Below are 27182 nucleotides of genomic sequence, written 5' to 3'. Positions count from 1 at the left end.
CCTGGTTCTCAGGGAGCCCTCAATATTATGGGACAGAAAGGAGACCCAAGTCTGATGGAGCAACACAGGCTGAGCTCCTGGGGGCTCACAGCCAAGTGGTGGCAATGAGAGAACTCCCCCAAAAGGGCAGGACATAGGAAAGAGGTCAGATGTGCGGTGAATCCAGGGTGCTGGAGGATCCAGGGAAGGCTTCCTGTAGGAGATGGCATGGAAGCTGTTCCAAGAATAATCCTTTATAGATGCCCAAAAAAAGATGATTATGGAATTTTGCGGGGGAAGAGGTACCCAGTTGTGGTCAGGGCAAAGGAGACAGGATGAGGGCAGGTTGGGAGGACAGTGAGAAGACCTGAGGAGATGGCAGCCTGCTGGAAACAGGGTGTGGGAGGGAGCCCGGGAGATGTGAGGGGCATGGGACTGTAGGAGCACCTGAGGTTTCAGGGGGTGGGGCTGCAGGGCCGGAGGAGAAACAGATAGACAGCGGTCAGAGAAGCCAGTCCTACCCCTCTGCCCCTCCCCCAGCCTCCTGTTCCCAGGTGGCCTAGGGCACCTCCCAGATCTGGAAGAGCTCCAAGCCAGGTTTCCGTGTTTACAGTCAACCGTGGGGGAGGAGAGGAGGGTGAAAGGGAGGGGTGGCTGCAGGGGGAAGCTGGCCGGCTTTCTCCAGCTTCAGTTGGGCCAGAAGTGTCGGAGGCTCAGGCACTCTGCTCCCAGCCCGCCACCTCACCATGGCCACGAAGGTAGTCAGTAGGCCCGGGGGGCTCCCCAGCAGTGGCTCCAACCTGGGCGCCGCCCGAGAGCAAGTGCAGGCGGTCACCCGAAACTACATCACCCACCCCCGCGTCAGTGAGTATGACCCCAGCGGGTGAGGTCGGGTGGACTGCTGGGTCCCCAGGCCCTGCTTCTTAGTCTCAAGGAGAGAGGAAGACCTGAGACCTGGGGAGTGATGCAGGGGCGGGAATGGGGGTCCCCAGCCCAGCGTGCCCAAGAGGAAAGGGCAGGGGAGTAGCTGCAGGAAGCTTCCTGTCATCAGTGCTCCTGCACGGAGACCCCAAGTCCACAGAGAGCTCCCAGCTGCCCCCAAGGGTGTGTGGGTGTGTGTGTGCACTCCTGTGTGAATGTGCGTGTGTGGGCTGTGTGCGTGTGTACACCGGAATACTCAGCAGGAAGAGCTGTCTAATCGAGTGTCCCTGGGTGATGCAGAGTGTGTGTGCGTTCTCAGCATGGGGGACACTGACACAGGGTGTGTCAGGTCGTGTGTGCATTCTGAGGGAGGGTGCTTGGGTGTGGAACCAGGGGAAGGCCTGTGCCTGGGTGGGCGTGTGCTCCCACCTTCACAGCTTGAGTGTGTGTGTGATCAGAAAGGAAATGTGTGAGACAGTGTGTGTGCGTGCTTGTACACTCAGGGTGAGGGTGTGTGTGTGCAAGCATGCATGCTCACAGGGAGAACACGGATGAGTGTGTGGTCACACACATGAGGTCACATGTCTGTGTGAGCAGCTGGGAGAAGGGCCGTGCCGGGCATCCGGGTGCAGGGGTGGGGGGGCCTTGGGTGCTGGAGTGGACCCTTGTGGGCTTCTGCGGGGGTGTCGGGGCATCTGCGGGTGTGGCTTGAGTGCCCATCCTGCAGGGGTAGGCCAAGTCCAGGTGTCTGGGGCAGAAAACCCGGTAAAGCCTCAGGACCAAAGCGAGCACCCCCACTCCCGCCATCTTTCCTTGTCCAAGGTCACATTCCCTGGTGTGGTGAATTCTCGAATTCTCAGACAGCCCAGTTCACTGGAGTAAACCGGCCTGGCCAGCACCAGCTAAGCAGGGCCAGAGGCTCCTAAGAGGGTGTGTGTGGGGAGAAGCTGCCCTAGCACGGCCACTCCTCCCTCTGCAGCCAGCCAGCCCCACCGGGCAGGGGGAGTGTCTGGAGAGGCAACGGAGAGCTGGGTGTGCAGCAGGGCCCACACCACGGAGAGCAGAGCAGGAGCAGAATGGCCAGGCCCAGGGCTCAGGAGAGCAGTGCCGGGGTGGGGGCACCACCTGAGGCCCGAGGCAGGCACCGAGGGGTGTGGAACATTCCAGCTAAGGAGAAACTGAGAGCAAGTGGGTTCAGATTTATCAAGGAGGCCTTGCGGGCCAGGGGAGGACGAAGGTCTAGATTCTCCCCTCGGGCAAAGGCGGGGGTGTCACCAAAGCCCAGAAATATGCAGTGACTGGACTCCTCTTGGGTCCAGAGCCTGGGCCTGGAGACCGGAGCGGAGCTGGCTGAGCTTTGTCCAGGTCCTGTGATGGCCACCGCTGCAGGCTCCTCCCCGGTCTCCCCCTCCCCCTGTGAGAACAGGAGAGGCGTCTGGGTGCTGAGTGGGGGGTGGGGTCTGAGATCTGGACCCGTGGCTCCACTTCCCTCCTCCCTGGAATGTGCCCTCCCAGGGTGCAACCTTACCCCGGCATCCCCTCCCTCCAGTCCCCTCCCAGCCGGCCTCTTATTTATAGTCAACGAGCCCTGGCACTAGGGGCAACGCCCAGGTGGCTTGACCCGGGCTGGAAGCAGGAACAGCAGTGCCCCCTCTGTTCGCACCAGGCAGCCCCCACCCAGGCCACTGTGTTCACACCCAACCGCCAACCCAGAGTCACGGGTCAGCACGAGGGGAGCCCCTCGCTCAATGCCTGCGTTAAAGATGTTATTGCGATGACAAAGGCATCCTGTGCTTTTGCTGCACAGCAGTGTCCTCACAAGGTCCACCCCGCGGCCGGTACCTCCCACCCGAGGGAGGCTGGACTCCTCAGCGAGCCTCTGCACCTGCAGCTTTCTCCAACTACCCCCTTCCTCCTCTGGGGCCTGGGAGGTTTTCTCCCTGGGGGTGCGGGACTCCCATGTCCCTCTCTGCCCTCCTCCTCCACTGGGGGACTCTAAGCACTTCCCGGCAGGAGTGTAGAGGCAAAAAGAGCCCAGGAGGAGAGCTGGGGGACCAGAGGGCCGGGGGACAGGGCAGCTGGCTCCCAGCCCCAGAGCTCGCTTGGCCATGGGTGGACACGAGGGGAAGACTTCCTGGAGGAGGAGGTGGACTAAACAGGCCTGAGGCATTAAAGGTGGCATCTCTGCAGTGGCGGAGGGAGGGAATGGGCCAGAAAGGGGGCGTTAGGCGGAATCGGGATGGGGAGGGACCGCAGCAGTACCCACCCTGGGAAGGAAGGGCCACCTTTGCCCTCCTCGGAACTGGAGTTGTTCTCCACGGAGAGGAGGTGGTGGCATGGAGCTTCATCTGGTTGTGTGGGGCGGAAGATGGGCGGGTGAGGGGTGGGGGCTCACAGAAAGAGCAAAGGTAAGGGCGGCCGGGCTGGCAGCCTGGCTGCAGGGTCGGAGCCAGGTCAGATCGCCCAGGAGCTTGAGTGCCAAACCACTGGCTGCCTTGGCTTCCTCAACTGAAGGGCAAGGGAGGTGACACGGAGAGAGTTCCGCCGATCAGGATCTTGGGCTGATTCTAAGAACACTCCTGCCCCTGCCCTCCCTCCCCTAATCCCTCTAGCGGGGATCAGGGAGGAGGTGCAGGACCTGCTGCCCCGGGCTTGCCCCTACCCTGGCCTCACGCATGGGCGCCCGCCTTAGCCCTCTCCCAGGAGCTGCAGGTGTGGCTGGGCCCTAATTAGCGGAGCCCCGCTGAGCCTTTGACAGGGAAGGCGGTGGGGAGGTGGGGGCAGGGAGGGGCACCACAGCCCGAAGAGCAACCCGAAGTGTCAGCTAGGACAATGGAGAGGGGGTGGGCAGAGCAGCTGGAGGGAGTGTCTGCAAAGTCTCCGGAGGCCTGTGCCCCTCAGGGGTCTTCTGGTTCAGCCGCCGCCTCCAGCACCACCTCCAGGGTCAGGGATGTGCCCCATGGCTGGGGTAGGGGCCATAAGCCTTGAGTGCCACAGGATACTGTCCTGATTTGTGGCGGGCCCTAGGAGAAATCAGCCCACTTCCTGGGCCTCAGTTTGCTACTCCATACAATGGACACAATCAGAGTTGAGGGTGGGTACAGACAAAAGACCTGGCTTCCAGTCAAGGACACCCCTATTGCTCAGCCACCACCTTGGCTATGTCCAAACCAGACAGCCTCTAAGAAAAGATATTGTCTAGTCTGACAGAGGAGACACCCTAGTCTGAAGGGAGACACAATCTGTCTCAAGTATGGATGAAGCTGCTGTGATGAGTTGGGGACTTAGAGACTTCGTGCTGCATAGAACTGAGACGTGCAGAGCGCCCCGGTCGGCTGCAGGCAAGCGCTTTGCCTGGGCTCCCCTCAAACCAGTCTCTCCTTGGGAGCTGGAGGGGCCCCCACATCCAGGTCGCTCCTCTCTTTGTGCCCGTAACCATTACTACTCCTCCCGTTGGCAGGTAGAGTTGTGGGATGTCAAAGTTAATGTATTTCACTTTGCAGAAGCTGTGAAATGGGGGCAGCCAGCTGTGAATAAAGGGAGGAAGCTGATGCTTGTCTCCCCAGGTGGAATCGGAAATGATTCCCTGGGGCCTTCTGGACCTAGGGGGCCCTTCCCCTCCACCACCCCCACCTGCCTACACGGCCCGCCCACCCTGCATCTTTCTTCTGGCTGGTCTTGGTGTCTTCTCCGCAGGGCAGAAAGATGCCGGCTCTTCCCCAGGGCTGTTTCCAATGCGAGGTCTCCCTGCCCCGTGGTCCTTCCCCTGTTCTCACAGTCCTCCACCTTCCCTCTGCTGGGCCCACCGGCTCGGTCTCCACGCCACACAGTGCTCGTAATCCAGAGGATCTGGTCAAAATGCCACCTGTGCAGGAAGGGCGTGTGTGTCTGTTTGGTGACTTTCTTGGTGGGGCGGGTGATGCCCCAGCCTGTGCCCTAGCCCTCCAGAGGCGGGGGTCTTCCTGGGCCTGCTACCCCTTTAGCCCTGTGCTTTCGCTTTCTCCCCGCTTCCATTCTATCTTCACGGGAGTGGCAGGAGCCAGAGTAGGTGACAGGATCCTCATTTGGTTTGGGGCTGGGAGGGTGTGTGGGGGGGGAACACATAGGTATCCTGATGTGGGAAATATGGGAATGAGCTGGTGGGACCAGGTGACGCCTTCCGCAATTCACCCAACAAAGATTTAATGGGTGTCCATCCTATGCCCACAGTCGTCGTCGGCGTCTTCTTCTTTTTAAATATTTATTTATTTATTTATTTATTGGCTGCATTGGGTCTTCATTGCTGCGGTCAGCCTTTCTCTAGTTGCGGCGAACAGGGGCCACTCCTTGCTGTGGTGTGTGGCCTCTCTTGCTGCAGATCACGGGCTCTGGGCAGGTGGGCTTCAGTAGCTGTGGCACGTGGGCTCAATAGCTGTGGCTCACAGGCTCTAGAGCACAGGCACAGTAGTTGTGGCACATGGGCTAAGTTGCTCCATGGCATGTGGGATCTTCCTGGCCCAGGGATCGAATCCGTGTCCCCTGCATTGGCAGGCAGACTCCCAACCACTGTGCCACCAGGGAAGCCCCACCCACAGTCTTCTGAGAGGTGCGATCCAGCAGTGAACACTACAGACACCCCTGCCCTCATATGTCTTGGAACTGATATGTCCTCCTGCTTAAGGGGAGTGAGCCTGTGCATACCAGCCACGCTGCCCTTGTTTCTGTTCCCCAAAGTCCCTGAGTTCTTTCTCTGGGCCTCCTCACTTCTCCCAGATGTGCCCTTCATCCAGCTCTCTGAGGGCTGCCAGGATGATTCCGCTTGACCTCAGAGCCTCAGCTCAAATGGTCCTTCCAGCAAGGTGCCTCCTCCATGAGCTCCAAGTCTGGTGTTCCCGCCATTCCCACCCACCCTCCTGCTCTCTCCCTTCATAGCAGTTGGCAGTTATTTCATCTTTATCCCCTTTTAAATTGTAGGCTCCATGTTTTATTTGCCTAGCCCGGTACTGTGAAGGCATCTGATAGACCAGCTTGAAGACAGCATGGGAGGAGAGGGGAGGGATGCAGAGCTTGGAGGGCAGGAGTGAGATGTCAGGAGCCAAGTCCCAGTCTTGAGGTCTTAGCATCCAAAGGCTGAGGAGTAGCCAGAGACGTGGGGGGGAGGGGCAGGGCAGGGCCTCCTGGGACCCACAGAAGAGAGTGCATCCAGGCCCTGGTCCCTTCCCAGGGCAAAGCCAGACTGGAAGGTGATGTGTGGGTGGCAGGCGGAGGGAGAGGGCTGTGGAGCCGGGCTTGTGGGAGGCTGGGCTGTGATCTCCACTGGACAAGGATTGGGGTGGAGGGTATGGTTTTAAGATGGAAAATACCAGAGCTTACGTGATGAGAAGGCCACAGAGAGAAGGAGCACTGGCCCATCACCCCAGCACACAGCCCTCTCTAGGGCCTGGTCCCCGGGGAGGGGCTGGCTAAGATGGAAGCCGGAACGCCACCTCTGTGGGAAAAGGAGAAGAGAGTGGCTCAGGTGCACGCTGGGGCTGGCAGTTTGAGAGCAGGAAGGTGGGGGAGTGCCCTGGCTCTGGGCCAAAATCCAAGAAGAACTTCACTTTGTTGAATTTTCCTGATAGTCCCCAAGCTCGGGTGAGCCTAGCCAACGTTTGTGCGAGGATCACCTTGCCTGGTCAGTCTTCCTAGTCTAAATCCCCGGGAAAGGAACATAGATCAGACGAAAAGGAGGGGATGACCGCTGGGCCCTAGACTGGAGAGGGCATGTGCTGGGGAGCTGAGCTTCATCTGGCGGGGGCAGCTGGGCAGCAGGCTTGCCAGCACCATGAGGGCGGCTAGCTGGGAGCCCACGTGGTCTGATGGGAAGCACGAGCGGGGCCCCCTCCTGCTCTGCCACAAAAGTCTGTGACCCTGGCAGGCTTTCCACCCCTCTGAGCCCCGTGCTCCTGCCTGTCGAGAGGAGGGCTAGACCATTCTCCCGTCGGAGGCCCTTCTAGCCTGGGAGTGACCCAGCAACCTCACAGACACCCCTGACCATCCTGCCCTGCCAGGTTTCTTCATCCCAGTTGTCTCATTGGCCCTTCAAAAGGACCCTGGGAAGGGCTACTGTGTCTGGGGGTCGTGGGTGATGGAGGGACCCAGGGTCCCTCAGCTAGCATCACGGAACCAAAGTAAGCGTCCTATCTGCCAATCTGTGTTTCTCCTACGGGGGTCCCCAGCAGTGGAGCTAGGAAGTATTTCCTCATGTCTAAGCCAATCCCTCCCTGTAAGCCGACCTCATGTCCCCATTTGTGGGTCTCTCCAGCCACTAGGATGGGGACAGTCTGCTTTGTCCTCCTTCTTTGTGGCTCTGCTCTCTCCCCTCCCCGACAGGCACCCAGTGAGCCCGGCCTCGTGGCAGAGCAGGGCCCTCACTGGCTTTTCTCACTGATGTCTGCATTCCCAACACACACACACACACACACACACACACACAGTGTCCAGTCAGTGTGGGGTGATGGAGAGAAGTGGGGTCCTGCTGAGGGGCAGGGAGGGCCGCTCTCACCACATCTCTAGCTTTTGGAAAATGCTGTGGTCAGAGAGGAGGGAGTGGGTAAGTGGGGGCTGAGGCCAGAGGGGAAGCAGCTTCACGGAGGAGAAAGGCTTCTGCTAGGCTGGGAGGGGAGGGGAGGACCCGAGGGGCCTCTGCCCTTGCCCTGGCCCTCCCCCAGCCTCCTGCAGGTGTCCGAGGCAGCGGGGGCCCTGCGGGCAGGGGCATGACCCTTACAGCAATGGTGGCTGGCCCTGTCACAGCGAATGACCCTGACAGCCCAGGCTCCGGAGAGGGATGGGGGTGGTGCTTAGAGGGAGGGAAGAAAGCAGAGGATGCTTCTGTGCGTGTGTGTGTGTGTGTGTGTGTGTGTGTCTGTCTGTCTGTCTGTCTGTCTCTCTGTCTGTCCGGGTGTTGGTGTGAGATGCTCACTCACTCCCACCCCTCCCCCAGCCTACAGGACCGTGTGCAGCGTCAATGGGCCCTTGGTGGTGCTGGACCAGGTCAAGGTAAGACTTCTGTCTCTTCCCAGGCACCACAGCTGAATCCCAGCCCTCCTGGCCCCTGTGCTGATTTCTTCTAAATCGCCCTGCCCCTAGGTGGCCCCCATGCGTCCACCCCATTCTTCCTAATCCCCTGTTGCCCACCCCCACGTTCTCCCTCCCTGGCCACCCAAGGTTTCCTCTTCCCGCCTTTTCTGTGGGCCCCGCTCGGGGCCTTGCAGCTATCATGCCTCTTTCTCCATCAGTGGAACAGCTGTGTCTCGCTTCCCCAGAAAGCAGGGCTCTCCCACCTGCCTCTCCCGAGTCTTCTTTTAAAGGACAGAAGAGGAGGTGGCAGGCAGATGGATACCACCTAATTCTTCACAGCTTGAGGTTTTCAAAGGCCTTTGAAATATCTCAGCCTGGGAGCCGGCAGCTTGAGTGGGAAGTAAAGCAGGCCTCGTGGAGGAAGTGGGGTGTGGGCAACTTGGTGTCCCAGGGCAACTGTAGGAGCATGGCAGACACTGGCAGCATTCTGAGTCCCGGGGGCGGGCATTCTCCAGGCATAAAGAGCCCTGCTTCCCCCACAACTAGTTCCACCCCTGTCCCCCACCCCATACCACCCAACCCCAAACTGGAAATCTGGGTGCCACCTTGATTCCTCCCTTCCTGGTCCATGTTCTGTCAGCAATCTCTCACACCCTTATCATGGCTATGGCCTCTGGGCCCCCAGCCTGGCACCCTCCCATCCTCTACCCTACAGCCATGCGGTCCTGATCCCTTTCCTCCCCTGCTCCAAACTCACTAGGTCTCCCCGTGGCTTCACCTTACAGGCCCTCCGTCCCCTGCATACGTCTCCCTGCCTCATCACTCTCCCTTCCCCACTTAGAAACCCACAGTGTCTGTGTGAAGCTGCCATTTGATGTCTCCAGGCCTTTGCACATACTCTGCCTTCTCCACTACCGTTCCCCTGTCCCTTCTGACTCACCTCCTGGAAGCAGGGAGCCTGTCCCTGCTCTGTCTTGCCGGCAGCATCCATCGAGGCATTTGGTCACCGTCTGGCCACACATGGTCTTCCTGCCCCCTCCCCGCCCCACACAATGCGCCCTCCTGCTGGGCTTGGATGGTGTTTATAAATCAGAAGCTCCCAGAGCCCCATGTTACGCTTTTACTGAACACCTAGCCCATCATGGGTGCTCGGTTTGTTCAAAGGAAGGGTGAGTAAATGAATGAATGAGTGAATGAGAGCATGGCTAAGTATGGGCCTGTCAAAAACTGAGCCAACTGTATTAAAGAGATGAGACCCACTCACTTCTGGAAAACAGATTCCAAGCTCATACAGACATCACAGTTGGGCCCATTAGTGTCAGGGAGGAAGTGTGGCGGAGTCGGTCTGCATATGCACACGGGAGTCAGACCCTGTGACTCAGACTTCTTGAATTTTAATCCCAGATCCATCCCACCCTTTCTGTTAACTACCTGTCAATTCCAGATCCGCAGCATCAGCACCACCTGGGACCTTGTTAGACATGCAGATGCTTGGGCTCTATCCCAGGCTGACAGAATCAGCAACTCGGAGGGTGGGGCCCAGAAGTTTGTTTTCACAGCCCTCCAGGTGATCTGATGCTCTCTGAAGTTTGAGAACCATCAATCTGGGACTGTAAATCCCAGTTTCCTCATCCATTAAATGACAATAGGGGACTTCCCTGGTGGTCCAGTGGTTAAGACTCCATACTTGCATTGCCCGGGGGTGGGGCGCAGGTTTGATCCCTGGTGGGGCAACTAAGATCCTGTATGCGTACCCCCCCAAAAAAAACCCCACACAAAACAAAAAACAATAGGGTTGTTGTGGGGATCAAATCAAATCAATGTATTATAATCATTCCTTCTTGAGAACAGCTAGCAATAGCCCTGCCTGGAATGCAGAATAATAGGCCTGATTAAATAAACCGTTGGCGAATCTCCTGCCCCTTTGCCCACCTCTGCCACGCTCCCTACCTGTCAGTCTATATAAGACCCACGTGGTATAAAGAGTCAGTACCTATGCAGGCATCCATTTTTCAACTCTAAAGTGGGGCTGGACTACGAAACTGGAAATAGATTCTCAGTCTATGTTCTGTGATTATTGGACGCGTCTGTAACTCCTGTAGAACAGAGTAACTGGGTGATGGAAACACCCAGAAAATCCTGGGCTTGCAGAGGGAAGGAAAGGAATCAGAAGTTGTTAGTCTCATAAGTGCAGAAGATGGACAAGGCACCTTCATGCACCCCTCTCCACTGTCCCACACTCCTTGTTCTAGGGTTGCTTGGGCAAAAATGCCACAATTCTGTCTCTATAGCACCACCTTCTGCCCGAATTGAATCACGCAGGCAATAACGTTTTCTGCTTCCATCCTTCTCAAACGGAAAAATATTTGGAGGAAGAGTTTTGTGTAGATCCGAAGTTCTTAGCCAGGTAATAAGGGCCTTGAAATTGTATGCAAAACTTTTAAGGTAATATTCATGTGCCTGTGCATTTTTTTTGGCGAGGGGGCTGGTTTCCACAGTTTAATCTGATCTGGTATGGTCCTCACCCAGAAAAGGTTACACCTCTGATTTGCTGTGTGTAAAACTGACTCTTCTAGATCATTAAATATCTACATCCCAAGACCTGATCTCACAAAAGCACACTCATATACCTGCAGCCTCACATACCCTCACACAAAATCTCACAGGTTGTCCCAACATTAAAGAGGAGTCTGGGCATCTCACATCCACCTGCCTGGGATACTCGAGAGAGATGTCACTAGAGCAGTGGTTGTCAAACTTGAGCACACAGCAGAATCCCCTGGAGGGGTTTTTGGGTCCCAACCCAACGTTCTGAGTCAGCAGCCTGGGTTGAGGCCCAAGAATGTGCATTCCTCACAAGTGGCCAATGCTGTCGAGAGGGCCAGATCAGAACCACTGTTCTGAAGGATCTTCTGACTCCTACATTCTGTGATTCAAACTGGCCCTTGTTTGAGACTCACCTTATCCACCAGATTTGGTTCCAAAAGTCTGTGGCTCTTCCCAACTTTTCAGGGAAAAAGCTTTCAAAAGTGTGTGCATCCGCTCTGAAAACAATTTCCTAAGAGGAATTCCCAAACTGCCTTGGGCGTTGTCAGGGGGAGAAGCCTTGGAGGCAGCATGCCCTGTCCAAGTCCTGCCAGGCTTGCTAAGAACTTCTCAGCTCCCAAGTGAATGTGGCAGCTCCCCTGTGCCTGACCCCTGGCTGGCTGGGAACTCGGTTGAGTCTCCAGCAGAGGGGGTGGGTTGCACTGAACCATCCACACTCCCTGCAATCCTCTTCGTAACCAAGAGTGAGAGCTCAGAGAACCGGGTCTGTGACTGGGAAACGATGTATAAATATAATAAATATAAGCCCATTGTTGCACATTGGAATTCTCTCCCCGCATGCACTGCTTTAAGGGGCTAAACCCACCCCTCCCCTCAAACAAATAACTGGCATTCTCTTCCCAAAGGATTCCAGACAACACCCTCCACGCCTGGCGCCATGGTTCTGACAGTTCTTCCTCCTGTCTGGCTGTAACCTCTCTGCTGTTTAAAGTTCATTTTCTGTGATGTTTCATCTTCCAGGGACGCACAGCGCGCCACCTCGTCTTCCCTCTCCCTCACCCACAAAAACCCACATAAAAACAAGGGCTTTTTATCACCTTGCTGCCTGTTTTTTATTGGGCGCCCTGCCTGATTGCTTTGGGGCCCACTCTGGCCGGTGCTCTGTCCAGCAGTTTTCTTCCTGAGGTTAGCAGCCCACCATCTGCGCCACAGACAATAAGGCCAGTGGCCATTTCAGAGAGGGAGACACAGGCCCACAGACAGCGGAAGAGGGAAAGGAGCCGGGACTTTAAATATTTAACTTATTTCCCGGGGCCTCGCCATCCTTGCTCTTGGGCTCCCTCTTGTGGTTGTGAAGCCGAAGACGGTCGCGCATCAGCCCCTCCACCGACCTCAGAGCACTCCTCTTGCGGCGAGTCCGCTCCCACAGTGTCCCCACTCCGCGGGGCCTGAGCGTGGTTTGGGGGAAAACAAGATCACCTTCCTGGCATCCCCTTCACAGCACAAGAAGGGGCCCACGCCAGAGCTTTTCTCAGTGACTGGCAGAGCTGGGAATCCTCCTGTCTCAGATTCAGCCCCAGCAGCGGTGCCCTCGGGGAGAGGACCCCACCCTGCCCACACCCCTTTGGGGAGTTGAGTCATCCACCCCTCTTCCCTTTCCCTGGCCCTTAAGGTCACTGGTTTGTGGACAGCAGAGGATATAATGATAGTAATGATGAACAGGTCCCTTTTTTATTTTATTTATTTATTTATTTTGGCGGCACTGCGCTGCTTGCCGGAGATCTTAGTTCCCCTGCCAAGGATGGAACCCGGGCCGCCCTGTAGTGCAAGGGCGCAGTCTTAACCACTGGACCGCCAGGGAAGTCCTCCCCGCCCCCACCCCCAATTGCTTTTACATTTTAATTTAATTACACGTACACACAAAACATGCTTCTTGTAACTAGTGAAATAAAAGACAAAGTTAACTATTTGCCCCAACCTCTTTATTCCCAACCTCTTGTGATACCAATGTAAAAATCCTGCTGTATACGGGCAAATATAAGCATATTAGATGTTTACGCTGGTGTCAGTCTCTTAAAATGTATCGAGTATTTACTCCATGTCAGTAGATACATATTTTACTCATTCGTTTTGATAGGGACTATGGTTTGGACGTACTGTGGTACTGTAATGTGTTCCATTTTTGATAGACATTCAGCATGTTTCCAGGTTTTCTATTACAAATAGTACAGCAATATATATCCCTTTTATACTGATGCCTTTGTTGCTACAGGATAGATTCCCCCTAAATGGAATTGCTGGCTCAGAGTGTATATTTATTTTTAAATAGATATTGACAATTTGGAGCAAAACTGCTTGCCCAGCAAGGTGCTGGTAATTCACATTCTGACCAGCCATGCATGAGAGGACACACTTCCCAGCATCCTTGCCAGCCCTGAATATGTGCTCTCTAGTAATTTTGCCTAATGGCTAAGACTAGTCCTATCTTCCTTTTTTGCATTTCTCTGGTGACTAGGAGAGTTGAGTATCTTTTTATCTGTTGAGATCTCACTTCCTCCTCTGTGACTGTTTGCTACATATTGAGTTGTATATTTTGCTTTGTGTACTGTTCACCTTTGTTTATGGTAGTTTGCCATACAGAAATTTCAAATGTTTATATTATCAAAGACTTCTATTTTTTTTGTTTATGGCTTCTGGATTTCTTATCTTACTTAAAGATATTTCTCTTATCCAGCTTTTAACTGGATTATTCCATAAGAAAGGAAAGAAGAAAAGCTGTTCTGGTGTTTTGTTTGTTTTAGTTTTATACTTAAATTTTTATGTGCCTGGGAATGTTTTGTGTTTATGATGGGGGTTGATAACCAGTGTATTAGCACCATTTGTACAATAAATTCTTTTTCCCTGTGAACTTATATGCCACATTTGTTCTCTGACAGTCTCCTAAAATCTGGGATCTGTTTCTGGACCTAGTCTTCCCACATCTCCATTCTTCTGCCTCACACCAACACTGACCGCTTGATCTCAATAGCTTTAGAGCATGTTTTAATATCTGACAAGGCAAGTTCTCCACCCCTGATCTTTCCCATAACTGTTGTTGGATATTCTCAAATGCTTACATGAATTTGAAGGTCATTTTATTAAGTTCCAGGAGAAGCAATCCATTGGGAAAGCATCGAATGTATATATTTTTTGAAAAGGATTTATATTTTTACGATAGTAAGTCATTCTGTCTTGGACAACGTTTTCTGTCAGTAAAACGTGTACCTACTGACATGGAGGCAATACTTGGTACATTTTAAGAGACTGACACCAATGTAGACATTTGACATGCTTCCATTTGCCCGTGTGCGGCAGGATGTTTACACTGGCTGCTCTCCATTTGTTCGGGGCTTGTTTTCTGTCCTTCAGTAAGATTTTATTATTTTCTTGTACCTTTCTTGTTAAATTTATTTCCGGCTATTTTATGGGTTTTGGCCCTATTGTGGATGAAATATTTTTCTTCATTCCCTCTTCTGTGTATTGCTGGAGTAGAAAAAAAGAGATTGATTTTTTTCACTTTTTGCATAAATTTTGTTTAATGATCCCTTTTAACATTCTGTGATTCTTTTTTTTTTTTTTTTTTTATAACAACAGAAATTTATTTCTCACAGTTCTGGAGGCTGGGAAGTCCAAGGTCAAGGTGCCAGTAGATTTAGTGTCTGGCAATAACCTGTTTCCCAGTGTATAGACAGCAGCCTTTTTGCTGTATCCTCACATGGCAAAAGGAGTGAGGGAGCTCTCTGGGATCACTTTTATTTAATCCTGTTTATTTTTTAAAATTTCATTTTATTTATTTATTATTTTTGGGGGGGTACACCAAGTTCAATCATCTGTTTTTATACACATATCCCCATATTCCCTCCCTCCCTCGCATTCTGTGATTCTTTTTTGGGGGGGACACACGCTTTTTAAATTGAAGTATAGTTGATTTACAATATTATGTTAGTTTCAGGTGTACAGCAAAGTGATTCAGTTTTATATATGTGTGTGTGTATATATATATTTTTTCAGATTATGAGATAAATTAGGAGTATGGGATTAACAGGTACAAGCTACTTAAATAAAATAGAGAAGCAATAAAGATTTACTGTATAACATAGGGAACTATATTCAATATCTTATAATAATATAATGGAAAAAATCTGAAATTGGTTTTTATATATATATCTTGTATACAGCCAAATTCTCTTATTAATCCTGCGTGAGGTTGTTTTTGTTTTTAACTAGATCCTCTTAGGGTTTTTTAGATATGCAATATCATCTGCAAATAAAGGGAATCATGTCTCTTTTTCCACGGGCATACTTTAATTTGACTTTTTATTGAAATAATTTCAAATTTATAAAAAGTTGCAAAAATAAAAATAGTACAAGGAACATCCACGTGCCCATTTGTTCTATCCTTTGCTCTGAGTGTAGATGCATGTGTGTGTGCTTAATTTAATTTTTTTATTTTTTAGATTTTTGAGAGTAAGTTATGCCCAAAACTCTAGCTTGTATTTCCAAAGGATAAGGATATTCTTTCACATAACCACAGCAGTTATCAACTTTAGAAATTCACACTGATACTTTTGTCTAATCTACAATCTATATTCCAATTTATAAACTGACCTAATAAAGTCTTTTACAGCATTTTTCTCCCTCCAGTATAGGATCCAGTCTAGGGCCTGATGTCACATTTAATCATCATGTCTGTTTAGCCTCCAACAATCTGGAATATTTCCACAGCCTTTCTTTAACATTTCTGAAGAATACAGCCTTCCCTCACTACCTTTTTTAAAAAAATAGAACATTATTTATACTTATTAGTATACTTTGCAATTTCTTTTTTTTTTTTCTGTCTTATTGTATAAACTAAAATTTCCAAAACAATATTAAGTAACAATGGTGATCCAGGCACCTCTCTCTGTGCATTACTGATTTTACTGGAAATGAAAATGGGCTTAGCATTTTATCATTTAGAAGAATGTTAATGTTGGTTTTGGTAAATAGTCTAGTATTCAAGGAGATCCCTTCCATTCTTGTTTTACATAGAATTGGACTGCAAACAGCTGCTGTATTATATCAAAAGCCTTTTGGTTGCTATTTACATAATCCTGTGGGGGTTTTCTTTTAGGGTCACAAACTCCCTGTTATTATGAACTATGCTGTGAAATGACTAATTCCCAAAGGTTGATTGATCTAAGCTTGCATGCTTGGAATAAACCCTATTTGGTCATACTTGTTTATTTATTTAATACACTGTTCGATTTGACTGGCAAATTATTTATAATCTCTGCATCTATATTTATAACAGAAATTAGTCTATAGTTTTTTGCAGGGGTACTATCTTTATTAGATTTGGGATTTAGGAGATTTCCATCTTATTGTTTTGTTTTCTTCTAGTCTCTATTTTCTCTTCATCTTATTACTTTGGTTACTTCCTCCAGTACGATGCTGAATGGAATCACAATAGCAGGCAGTGTTGTTTTGCTCCCAAATTTAAAGAGAATGTTTTATATATTATACCATTGAGTATATTTTCTGTAGGTTTTCTGAGGCTACTTTTTGGGGTTAAGGAATTTGCCTTTTATTCTGTTTTCAAAGAATAGTTTTGTTCTTTGCTTTTTTGTTTTCAACCATAGTTGGGTTTTTTTTTTTCAACTTTTTCTAAAACTTGTTGAGAGAACATGTTTTTTAATCCTTTAATTCATTAATAAGGTAAATTTATTAGTAGATTTTCTAATATTAGACTAACTTTGAATTCCTGGAATAATCTCAACTTGGTCTTTTTTATTTTTATTTGTGTGTGTTTAATCTTCATTTTTTGTTTTTTAAATTTTTTCTTTTATTATTTGGTTTGTTTGTAACTCGGTCTTTTTTGGTACATTTTTGGATTTAAGTTGCTAATATTTGCTTAGTATTTTTGCATTTATGTTCATGATTGGGATTGCCTATAATTTCCCATTATTATCTTATTTTGTATCAAGATTATCCTTGCCTCATAAAATGAATTAAGACTGGAGTTTTTCTTTCAGTCTTTTGAAGAGCTTAAGTAAGTTTCAAATTATGTGTTCATTGATTGTTAGAACTCACTAATTATCCGGGGCTGGTGTTTTCTTCATGGAAAGATTTTAAAGATTTTATTTATCCAATATCTTGAAAATTACAGGACTATTTTGTTTGGCTTTCTATTTTGTTTGGCTTTCTATTTTGTTTTTAATTGGATTTGGCTTGATTTGTATTTTTTAAGAAATTTATTCATTTCATCTAAGTTCTGAAATATATTGCATAAACTTACTTATAATTTTTAAATTATTTTTTAATATTATTAGTATAGCTAGTTTTGACTTTTTTTATTCCCACAATTATTTACTCGTGTCTTTTAGTCAGTGTTACCAAAGATTTGTCTATTTTATTAGGCTTTTCAAAGAACCAATTTGGTTTTTTGACCTTCTCTATTATATATTTGCTTCTATTTTAATGATTTCTGCCCTTTTATTATTTCTTCTATTTTATTTGGAATTTTAATGCTGTTCTTTTTTTTAACTTTTCATGTTGCGTACATTTAAACTACATCTACCTTTTTTCTTTTGTAATATAAGCATTTAAAGCTTTAAATGCATCTCACATATGTTGAAAAATATTTTCATTGTTGTTTAGTGCTAAATATTTTCTAATCTGATTATGTTTTTCTATATTTAGAACATTTCAAAATTTCCATATGATGAAGGTTTTCTAACTATCTCTTTGTTATTGATTTCTAACTTACTTTGATTATGGTCAGAAAGCTTTGTTCAGCTTGATGTGTTCGAAGCGCTATCCTCTTCATTATCTTCTATTTCTTCTCCCATTTTAGTTTTGATTTCCTCTAATGTCTAAGGAGTAACTTAGAGGAGTACTTTAATTTTCCAGAATATTAGAAACATTGCAGGGAGAGGTGCAGCCTTTTTGCCATTTATTTTTATTGGATTAAGATTACGACTTGCTCCCTGAAGGGAATCAAGGAAGCAAGGTGGATGGGCAGCAAGGTGAGGGAGCCTGGGCGATGCTGCGCCTTCTCTCCAGTACCTCCCGCGGGAAGAAGGTGCGGCACCAGCTCTCCTGGTACTGCCCAGAGCCGAGGACCAGGGTCTGAGGGGAGGGCCTGCTCTCCCAGCCCAGCTTCTTTGGCTCGGCTCACGGTTTCCTCTAGAACTTGGTTCCTGAAGCACACAGACAGCAGAGCTCAGGGATTCCCTTGGGGCAGACCTCCACCTGCCCACCTGCTGCCTGTGGTCCTAGAGAGACAGCCTGATTGGTTTTTAAAATTGAGTTATAATCCGTATACTATAAACTTCATTCTTTTCAAGCGTATAGTTCAGTGGGGTTTAGTCTATACACAGAGTTGTGCAACCATCACCACCAGTTGATTCCAGAACATTTTCGTCACCTCAAAAAGAAACCCTGAACCTGTTAGAGGTCACCCCCAATCCTCCCTTCTCCAGTCCCCAGCAACCACTAAGCTTTTTCTTTTATGGATTTGACCTGTCCGGACAGTTCATATCAGTGGAATCATATACTCTGGGGCCTGTTGTATCTGGTTTCTTTCACTTAGCATGATGTTTTGAAGGTTCATGCGTGTTGTAGTACGGGTCAATATTTCATCCATTTTAAAGCTGACATATTCCACTGCAAGGATAGCCCACCTTTTGTTTATCCAGTTGTCAGTTTGTGGAAATTTGGATTATTTTCACTTTTTGTTGATTATGAGTAATGCTGCTATGAAGCTTCATATGCAAGTTTTTATGTGGACATGTGTTTCCGTTTCTCTTGGGTGGGAGCAGAATTGCTGGGTCATGTTGTAACTCTATGTTTAACCTTTTGAAAAACCACCAGACTATTTTCCAAAGTGGCCACACAATTTTACTTTCACACCATCAGGGTCTGAACATTCCAGTTTCTCCACAACCTTAACAGCACTTGTTATTAGCTGTCTTTTATAGCTGTCTTCACACCTATATTAATGAGTGTGAAGTGCTATCTGATTGTGTGATTTGCATTTCTTTAATGACTAATTAGTTGAGCATCTATGTGCTTACTGGGCAAGTGTATATCTTCTTTGGAGAAATGTTTATTTAGATCTTTTCTCATTTTTAAAATAGGGTATTTGTCTTTTTATTGTTGACTTGTAAGATTTCTTTATACATCCCGATGCTTTTTACACTGATAAGAATGAATGCTCACTTGATCTTAGCCCAAAGAGAGGTGACTGCCTGATACTTATTATTCCTGAAGGCTGTGAGGACTACACGTGAATTGATCCCGGCCCCACAGCTAGGGAAAGATTGCCACTGGTAGGTGGGTACAGCTGGAAGCCGAGGAGAGAATTTTGCCAGTGTGTTTACCTTTAGTCCACAGGGGCTAAAACAATGGTGCTGTCAGGAGACCTAAACAGACAGAATAGCAACTATATTTTATTGAACTATTACAAGGTCCCGGCGCCAGCTAATGACTTTCCATATATTTCCTCCCTGCAGCAGCCCTATGAAATAAGTGTTAGTATTATTGCCATTTTAAAGATGAGGAAAGTAAGACTCAGAGACATTAAGTAACTTCCACAAGGTCACACAGCTTCTAAGCGTCAGAGCTTCAATTCTAACCCTTGTCTTCCAACTCTAAAGTCAGTGCTCCTACCCCCTCAGGTATACTGCCTCCCAAACAGAATTCAAACTTTCCACTTACCAGTCCCTCAAGTTCATTTCCAAGAGTATCTGGGCACAAGAGGGGAGAAAGGAGCTTGAGACTGCATCAAGGAAGGCTGGGGTGGAGACAAGAACGTCACTTCTGGTCTCACTGTCACTCTGGGTTGCTCTCCCTCCCCGCCAGTTTGCCCAGTATGCAGAGATCGTCAACTTCACTCTTCCCAATGGGACTCAGAGGAGCGGGCAGGTGCTTGAGGTGGCTGGGACCAAGGCAATTGTTCAGGTAAGTGGTGTCAATAAGATGTTGGCCAGTTGAATAAATGAAGGAACCCACAAAGGTTCCACGCTATGTTATAAACTCCAAAGGCAGAAAATGTCCTATTTTCCCTGAGAGCACTTTGCCCAGAGCTGGACACAAAAGGAGCCTAGAATGGGAGGCCCCGTTCTCCCCAGCAAACCTCTTATTAGAGTAACTAACCTCTTACCCTGTAGGTGTTTGAAGGGACCTCTGGGATCGATGCCCAGAAGACCACCTGCGAATTCACAGGGGACATCCTACGGACTCCGGTGTCGGAGGACATGCTGGGTGAGGGGTAGGGTGGGCAGAGTGGGGACGCCCCTCTGTCCGGCCAGGCAAGCTTCCCTGACCAAGTGCTTACTTAGCAGACCACACTGTCATCGCCTCTTTACCTAGTCTGCCTCCCCTGGGAGCCCTTTAAGGTCAGAGGTTGTGCCTTCTCTTTGACCCCCAACCCTGGCTCAGGGCCTGACATACAGCAGGTATGCAATACATGAGGAAGGCAGCTTCCATAAACCAGAGGCAGAGGAGGTAGCCATCTATTTGGGGTCAGGCTGAAACGAACTGCACATCCCCTAATGTTTTCCCAAGCTCTGCCATGCCTGGCCCTCTCCTCCTTGCAGCCCTAAAACTCCCCATTAGAGTCACTGGTTTCCAGGAGAGGAGAGAAGACCCCCAAGGGGACAGTCACTATAGCCAGCTTCCTGGGGATAACCAAGGGCTGAGGGGAGGGGGACGTGGGGCAACTGGGACACGCGGGTGGGTGGGAGCTGGTGGTGGCGTGGGTGTGAGCATCAGAGGGACCCAGGGCTGGTCCTGAGCATCACCCCGCCCCTCTCGCCCACCCCAGGTCGGGTTTTCAATGGCTCTGGCAAACCCATTGACAAGGGGCCAGTGGTCATGGCAGAGGACTTCCTGGATATCAATGGTAAGTGACTGGAGGCTCGGGACAGCTCTCGGGACCCAGCCTCCAACTACCTTGCCCACCCCAGTCGCCACCTCTGTCACCTTGCCCTCGGAAGTTCTGCCCCAGACACAGGCCAGGGCCGTTGCCCAGGGCTCACCCCCAGGACTGCTCAGACTAACGGGCAGATCAGGTGAGATATGAGAGCAGTAAAGGCCTCTCCATCTGAGGCCAGGAGCACATCACGTCCCATTCCTATAAAATGCCATCATCGTTGTGCAAAGTTCCCCAGGTGCCCGAGACCCTCACTCTCCTGCCCTCTGGCTCCCACCTGCCCGCCACTTCTAATGTGCCTGGGGGGTGCCGTCCAAGGGAACACTGGACTGTGGCTATTTAAATACTAACTAATTCGAATGAAGTAAAAGTTCATTTCAAAACCACATTGCACGTGCTCAGTAGCCACACGTGGCCAGGGCTACATTTTGGGCAGTGAAGGTAGAGCACATTTCCATCATGGAAGAAAATTCTGTTAAACGGCGCCACTCCGGAGTCCGGGGCAGGGTTAGGGGAGAGCAGGGAAAGACCTGAACTCTTGAGCAGGGTCCATGATCACCCTCTCCCAGGCCAGCCCATCAACCCCCACGACCGCATCTACCCTGAGGAGATGATTCAGACGGGCATCTCGCCCATCGACGTCATGAACAGCATTGCCCGGGGTCAGAAGATCCCCATCTTCTCAGCAGCTGGGCTCCCCCACAACGAGGTGAGGACTGCGAGGGGCCTGCAGGCATGACCAAGGGGGAGGGACGGAGCAGAGGCCGGGGCTGGTGGCCAGCCAGGGGAGCCTCCTGTGCTGAGCAGGCAGGGGCCAGCTGAGCTGGGGTCTCCGGCAGCTGTCTTCTGGCAGCTCACGGATTCAGGGCTGCACAAGCCCTCCTCAGGGTCCCCAAACAGATCTCCAAGCCTCCATCCTGAGTGAGTGGGGCTCTCCCTGGCTCACTAGAGAGTACCCGGGTAGCCTCAGTGTGGAAAGTCCTGCTCAGCTGACCTGACGGCTCTACCACTGGTCCTTGTGATGGTCTTTACTCACCTGCACTGAGCGAACCCCTCCTCATGCCAGCCCCACCGCCATCTGAAGCCTCCCTGTGCAGGCTTCCTACCCTACCCCTGCCACCCAGAGTGGACAGCTCAGTTCTTCCCAGAGCAGCTGGCGTAACAAGGTTTCTAGATGCTCCCCCAACCCGACCACTCTACTCCTCCACTCCTGGATGTGCCCCGGCTCACCCTCAAATGCTCAGAGTGATTAGGCGGCATGAGTGTCCCTGCCTCCCCCCTACACACACGTTCGTCCTGGATCTGGACGTGGTGGCTGGTAACCCCACCCTGCAGGCCTAGGGCAAACCCCAGAGATGCCCCTAGCAGGCTGGAGGGTGGAGGGGGCTCTGAAAGGCCAAGTTGCCCCAAACCCGTGGTAGGCAGTTGCTCCTCATGACAGGTACTCCAGGCCCTCAGGTGCCACAGAATAGGGCAGCCCCTCCCCTGAGAGAGGCTGTAGGACCCGGGGCAGCCCTTTTACCTTGCTGACCTCGGGTCCCTCCCACCGCAGGCCTTGGCACGAGGATGGGCTGGGAATTACCCTGTCCGTGCTCCTCAGTGGCGCTCAGAGGGGCTGGCTTGGGTTGTGGTCCTGACATCCTTCCTCCCATCCCCAGATTGCCGCCCAGATCTGCCGCCAGGCTGGGCTGGTGAAGAAGTCCAAGGCCGTGCTGGACTATCACGACGATAACTTTGCCATTGTGTTTGCAGCCATGGGGGTAAGAGGGGCTGGGCCGATTGGCAAGTTCTGGAAGCTGTGGGCGGGTAGCCTTGGCCCCTTGGTCCCTGGCACGCCCAGTCTGATGGGGGAGGCATCATCCTTCTCCTTGAGAAGCCGTCAGAGTCCAGGCCTGTCTGGTGGGAGAGACAAGGGCACAACCGGACGGCCGGGCAGTGTGGGCCCCGTGGCAGCCCAAAGGCCACGGCAGCTATAAGATGAGCCCAGGGCAGCTGGGGGAGGAGGGAATTTAGGGAGATGAGACGGCTTCGGAAAGGGGATCCTGGGGGCCCTTAGAGGGACTGCGGCAGGGACAGGGAATTTAGCCTGGGAAGCAGCGGGTAGGGTGAGCGGCACGGGTGGCATTGAGTAGGGCTCAGCCTGAAGTCTGCTCCTCTCTCTGGGGATCTGATGAGACCCTACAGTGACCGTCAGCCGGTCAGTCAGTAGGCTTTACTGAGAAGAGATGGGAGGGGCCTGGGCCCCGCCTCCAGCCCTCTCTGCTGTGTGTCCAGGTGAACATGGAGACAGCCAGGTTCTTCAAGTCCGACTTTGAGCAGAATGGTACCATGGGCAATGTCTGCCTCTTCCTGAACTTGGCCAACGACCCCACGTGAGCTGTCCCCTGGCGCCCATACTGCCCTTAGGCAGCAGGTCCCGTCCCCTTCCAAGACCCAAAGTACCAGGCCGCAGGTATCCCAGAACTACAGCCACAGGCCAGAGCTGGGTCCAATCCCTGACTGTGGAGATGGGGAAACCGAGGCCCGGGAAGAGGTAGGAATAGCATACAGAGACAGAGGGAGCCGGACCGTGGCCCACCTGCCACCTGCAGCCCCTCTGCCCTTCCCACAACCTGCATCCAGCCACCATCCTGTCAGGGCTCCTCATCCTAGACTCACTTCCATAAGGTCACCACTAAAGAGATATTTCCCTGCACCATTTACTTAGAAAAACTGCTATTTTGAAAGTTGAGAAAATGTGAATTAAAATCTGTAGGTCAGGTGATGAAAAAAAAAATCCAATAAACTATCCTGGGAACTGAAGGTATTCCAGAAATCAGGTAGGAGAGTTCAGGAAGCCCAGATGACATCACCAGAGACAAGCACCAGAGGCACAGAGCCTGGGGACTGAGAGTACCTGGAGCTGACGAAGGGCCCGGGAGTGCTCACAGTGGAAGGGGCTGCCAGGCAGCAAGCATATGGCCATGTGCTCAGGAACAGTGAGGGGAGCAGTAAGGAAAGACCCCTGAGGACACAGAGTGGGAGTGCTCCAGCTGACCCAAGTGTGGGGGAAGAGGGGCCCACAGCAGAGCCCCGACCCCACCCAGCTCTGACATGCCATCTGCCCTGGGCACAGAGCCACTGTCATCCTCATCAGTCACTCCTGGTCCTGCCTGTCCCAGCCTCTGTCCCCGTTCCCACCTTGAACAGTAGGATGTGATTGGGGGCCCACTCTCCCAGGAAGTGGATGGATGGCCTGTATCTGGGGGCTGGGAGCTGGGCTCATCTTACCCCGTCCTGTGCTTCTGTGCACTGTACCAGCTTCTTAGTTCACCACGCAGTCAGCACTGGGGCTACATGGAGCCCAGGCCTGGGCCTCCGGGCTCTCTAAACATTGGTCGTCCCTGCAGGATCGAGCGGATCATCACCCCACGCCTGGCACTGACCACGGCTGAGTTCCTCGCCTACCAGTGTGAGAAGCACGTGCTCGTCATACTGACAGACATGAGCTCCTACGCAGAGGCCTTGCGGGAGGTGAGGTGGCTGGTGAGGGAGTCGGCTTCAGTCCTGCCTCCCCCTAGTCGCTGTGCCCAGAGCTGGCCCACACAGGCCTAGCCCCACCCCATTCCTCATAGTCATGGGACCCCCCACTCCCTTTCCTTGTGTCAGCCTCTTGACCCCGAGGCCCACGGCTATTGCAGGTCTCAGCTGCCAGAGAGGAGGTGCCCGGGCGCCGAGGCTTCCCCGGGTACATGTACACAGACCTGGCCACCATCTATGAGCGGGCAGGCCGCGTGGAGGGCCGGGGCGGATCCATCACTCAGATCCCCATTCTCACCATGCCCAATGACGGTGAGCCTCCTGCCCAGTACCCTCCGCAGCCCCCCAGCCCCCCCGTCCCACCCAGAGACTCAAAGGACCCATGCTTCCTTATACAGATGTGCAGTAGCTCTGTTCCTCCATCAGGGGAGACACTGCCCCTTCCTTGCCTCCACCCATCACCCACTCCTGTGAGGGAGTAGAACCTACATGGCCCTGAGTGGGTAGAGGGGCCTGGGTGCCACCTACACTGACACCAGTGCCTTTCCTTGCAGATATCACCCACCCAATCCCAGACCTGACGGGCTTCATCACAGAGGGACAGATATACGTGGACAGGCAGCTTCATAACAGACAGGTACTCTCCCCTCTTTACCCGCTTCCAGCTCTCTCCACCATCTCCAAAGACACTGATTAATAACCAATATCCCTCCACCCCCTGTACTTCATCTCCCTGTGAATAAGGAGGGGCCAGACAAGGCTAACCCCGAACAGGAGGTAATCCCCAGGAAGACTGTTTGGTTCCCAGACAGAAGACGAGCCTGGGTAGAATCCAGCCTACCTGGCTGTGGGACCTTGAGAAAATCATTTCATCTCTCTGATCCTAGGTTTCCTCATCTATAAAATGGGAATGATAATACTTATCACACAGTTGCATTGTGGAGAATGAGATAAAATAAGTTGGCATATAGAAAGCATCTAGCAGATTGTAGATACAAAATAAATATCACTTCTCTTTCCTTTCCAGTAATTCACTTCAGTGAACAAAAATAATAGCTACCTGACATAAGTAGGTGGTGAATGATGTGCCAAAGGGTTAGAGCATGTGTCTGTCCTATCTTAGGTTAAAAGCTATCCCTATACCTCTTTTGTCTTTGCTTAGCAGCTTCTTTCTTTGCAACTATGAACTATTAAGTTTCCACCCGGTTTTTGTCCAAATGATCAAAAGTTTTGAAGTAATGAGACCTTCATGAACTAATGTCAGGTCATCTACCCCCTGCACTCTCCTGTCTAGGTGCACACATGTAGACACCTGTATAGGCAAGCCCTAGAATTTGTGGGAGATAAAGGAGGGCGAGGTGTGACCAGCCAATTTTTCTGTGGGATGAATAAGGACCAGTCTCCTGAGAACCACAGGGGGAGGAAGACAAGCATAGAGGTGGGAAGGAAGGGAAAGTCTGGACTCTGCCTTCTGACACGCCCTTCTTTGCCCCACCCCCACCCCAGATCTACCCCCCCATCAATGTCCTCCCTTCCCTGTCGCGGCTGATGAAGTCCGCCATTGGGGAGGGCATGACGAGAAAGGACCATGGAGATGTCTCCAACCAGCTGGTAAGGAGACAGCCCAAGGGCTAGTGGGGAAGCTAGTTTCAGAAGCTGCAGGTTGGAATTCTAGCTGGACCACAAGTTTTTCTCCTGGAAAAAAAAAATTCCTCCCGCTTTGGGGTCCCTGCACAGTCAGATGGAAGAACACAGGACTCCTGTGGTAAGCCTGCCGTAACCGCTGATCCCCTCACCCCTTCATCCAGTATGCCTGCTACGCCATCGGGAAGGACGTACAGGCCATGAAGGCAGTGGTAGGGGAGGAGGCGCTCACTTCCGAGGACCTGCTCTACCTGGAATTCCTGCAGAAGTTTGAGAAGAACTTCATCAACCAGGGTGAGGCGCGTTCAGGCAGTAACCCCCTTACTCCGAACACACGCACACACACCTTTAACACTCCTGCTCGGTCCCTAGGCCCCTACGAGAAACGCTCGGTGTTCGAGTCTTTGGACCTGGGATGGAAGCTGTTGCGCATTTTCCCCAAGGAGATGCTGAAGCGCATCCCGCAGAATATCATCGACGAATTCTACTCCCGCGAGGGGGCGCCGCAGGACCCCGAGCCTGATACAGCGCTTTAGCCCCGCCCTCAGCCTGGCCCCGGAGCACGGTCCAGCGACCGCCCGTGTCCGGCGCCCGAGTCTGCACACCTCGCCCCATCCTCGTGGTCCACGCACCTTCACTAGCTGCTGGTGGCAACCCTCAGCACACCACCGGCTGTGGGGGGCTTCTACGCTCCAGTCCTCTCCCTGGACTCCCCGAATTGGGAAACAGAAGGTGGTTAAGCCTATATTTTCTGTCTTGTTCTGATACGGGCGTTTGTATTTTAAAAGTACCTCCGCCCCGCCCCTCCTCGCCCCCGCAAGAATTTATCATCTGTGAAAACAAGATTGGCAAAACGTTGATAATTGTTGGAGCTGATGGGAACATAAGGTTCATTAAACTATTCTCTCCACCTTAAAAAAAAAAAGCCACATGAATGTCTTAACAGGTGACAACAGAATTCTTCTTAGGGATATATTTATCTTTGTTAAAGGTATCCTGATAAGTTTCTTGGGTGGAATGTGAACTCATGGGCCACAGAAAGGACAATCTCAAGGCCACAGAACATGTGTCTGATTCTAAACAGCTCTGCAGATGCTAGGAAGGAATTTGGTTTGCTCCAGATGGGGAAGGGAGTTGCTGGGGAGATAGCCTGAGCAACAGTGGGGACAGTGTGCAAAGGCTGAGGAAACCCCCGCTCCTCCTCCCCACCCCCAACTCCCCCAGTTAAGAAATGTGTGAAGAGCATCCTAAAAACCAGGATACCTGATGTTCCTTTGAAAGCTGCCCGCTCTTCTGTAATGCCATCCCTTCGTGTCTCCTCTGCCCCACCTACAATGAAGTCATGAGGCAGGGCAGGTTGGGAAGATAGAACTTCAGCAAAAGGCTGAGTTCCATTTCTGGGTCAATGTGTTATGGAGCCAGGTCAGAATTCTTGGATCAAGAGCTGACACCAGAGGAGGCCCCGAGAATAAAATTCCCATCCCCAAGACAATTTACAGCCATTTTAGGGAAAGCTTCTGGGTGTCCACAGGGCATAGGGTTATCTTTACTTAATAACAGCTTCATTGAGATATGATTC

At 51.2% G+C, this 27182-nt stretch overlaps 1 protein-coding gene across 1 annotated transcript; it reads left to right on the top strand.

The window, feature by feature from the left end:
• The first annotated feature begins 669 nt into the window (after positions 1-669).
• On the top strand, positions 670-26542 carry ATP6V1B1 (ATPase H+ transporting V1 subunit B1). Its single transcript, XM_057742144.1, has 14 exons — positions 670-843; positions 7862-7917; positions 19369-19467; positions 19677-19770; positions 20333-20410; positions 21010-21149; positions 22099-22200; positions 22715-22812; positions 23830-23953; positions 24121-24271; positions 24514-24596; positions 25466-25570; positions 25768-25897; positions 25976-26542. Exons 1-14 carry the CDS (start codon positions 726-728, stop codon positions 26137-26139), a joined length of 1542 nt encoding a protein of 513 aa, XP_057598127.1. The 5' UTR covers positions 670-725; the 3' UTR covers positions 26140-26542.
• Positions 26543-27182: the final 640 nt, after the last annotated feature.

Source organism: Hippopotamus amphibius, chromosome 7 (assembly GCF_030028045.1).
Source record: "Hippopotamus amphibius kiboko isolate mHipAmp2 chromosome 7, mHipAmp2.hap2, whole genome shotgun sequence".
Lineage (NCBI taxonomy): Eukaryota > Metazoa > Chordata > Mammalia > Artiodactyla > Hippopotamidae > Hippopotamus > Hippopotamus amphibius.
Note: the sequence above shows the minus strand (reverse complement) of the source record. Positions and strands in the feature narration are given on the sequence as shown.

Coding starts and splice junctions, on each gene's coding strand:
- ATP6V1B1 (XM_057742144.1), top strand. CDS start 726: ATGGCCACGAAGGTAGTCAGTAGGCCCGGGGGGCTCCCCAGCAGTGGC. Junction 7,918..19,368: donor TGGTGCTGGACCAGGTCAAG/GTAAGACTTCTG, acceptor CCTCCCCGCCAG/TTTGCCCAGTATGCAGAGAT. Junction 20,411..21,009: donor GGACTTCCTGGATATCAATG/GTAAGTGACTGG, acceptor ACCCTCTCCCAG/GCCAGCCCATCAACCCCCAC.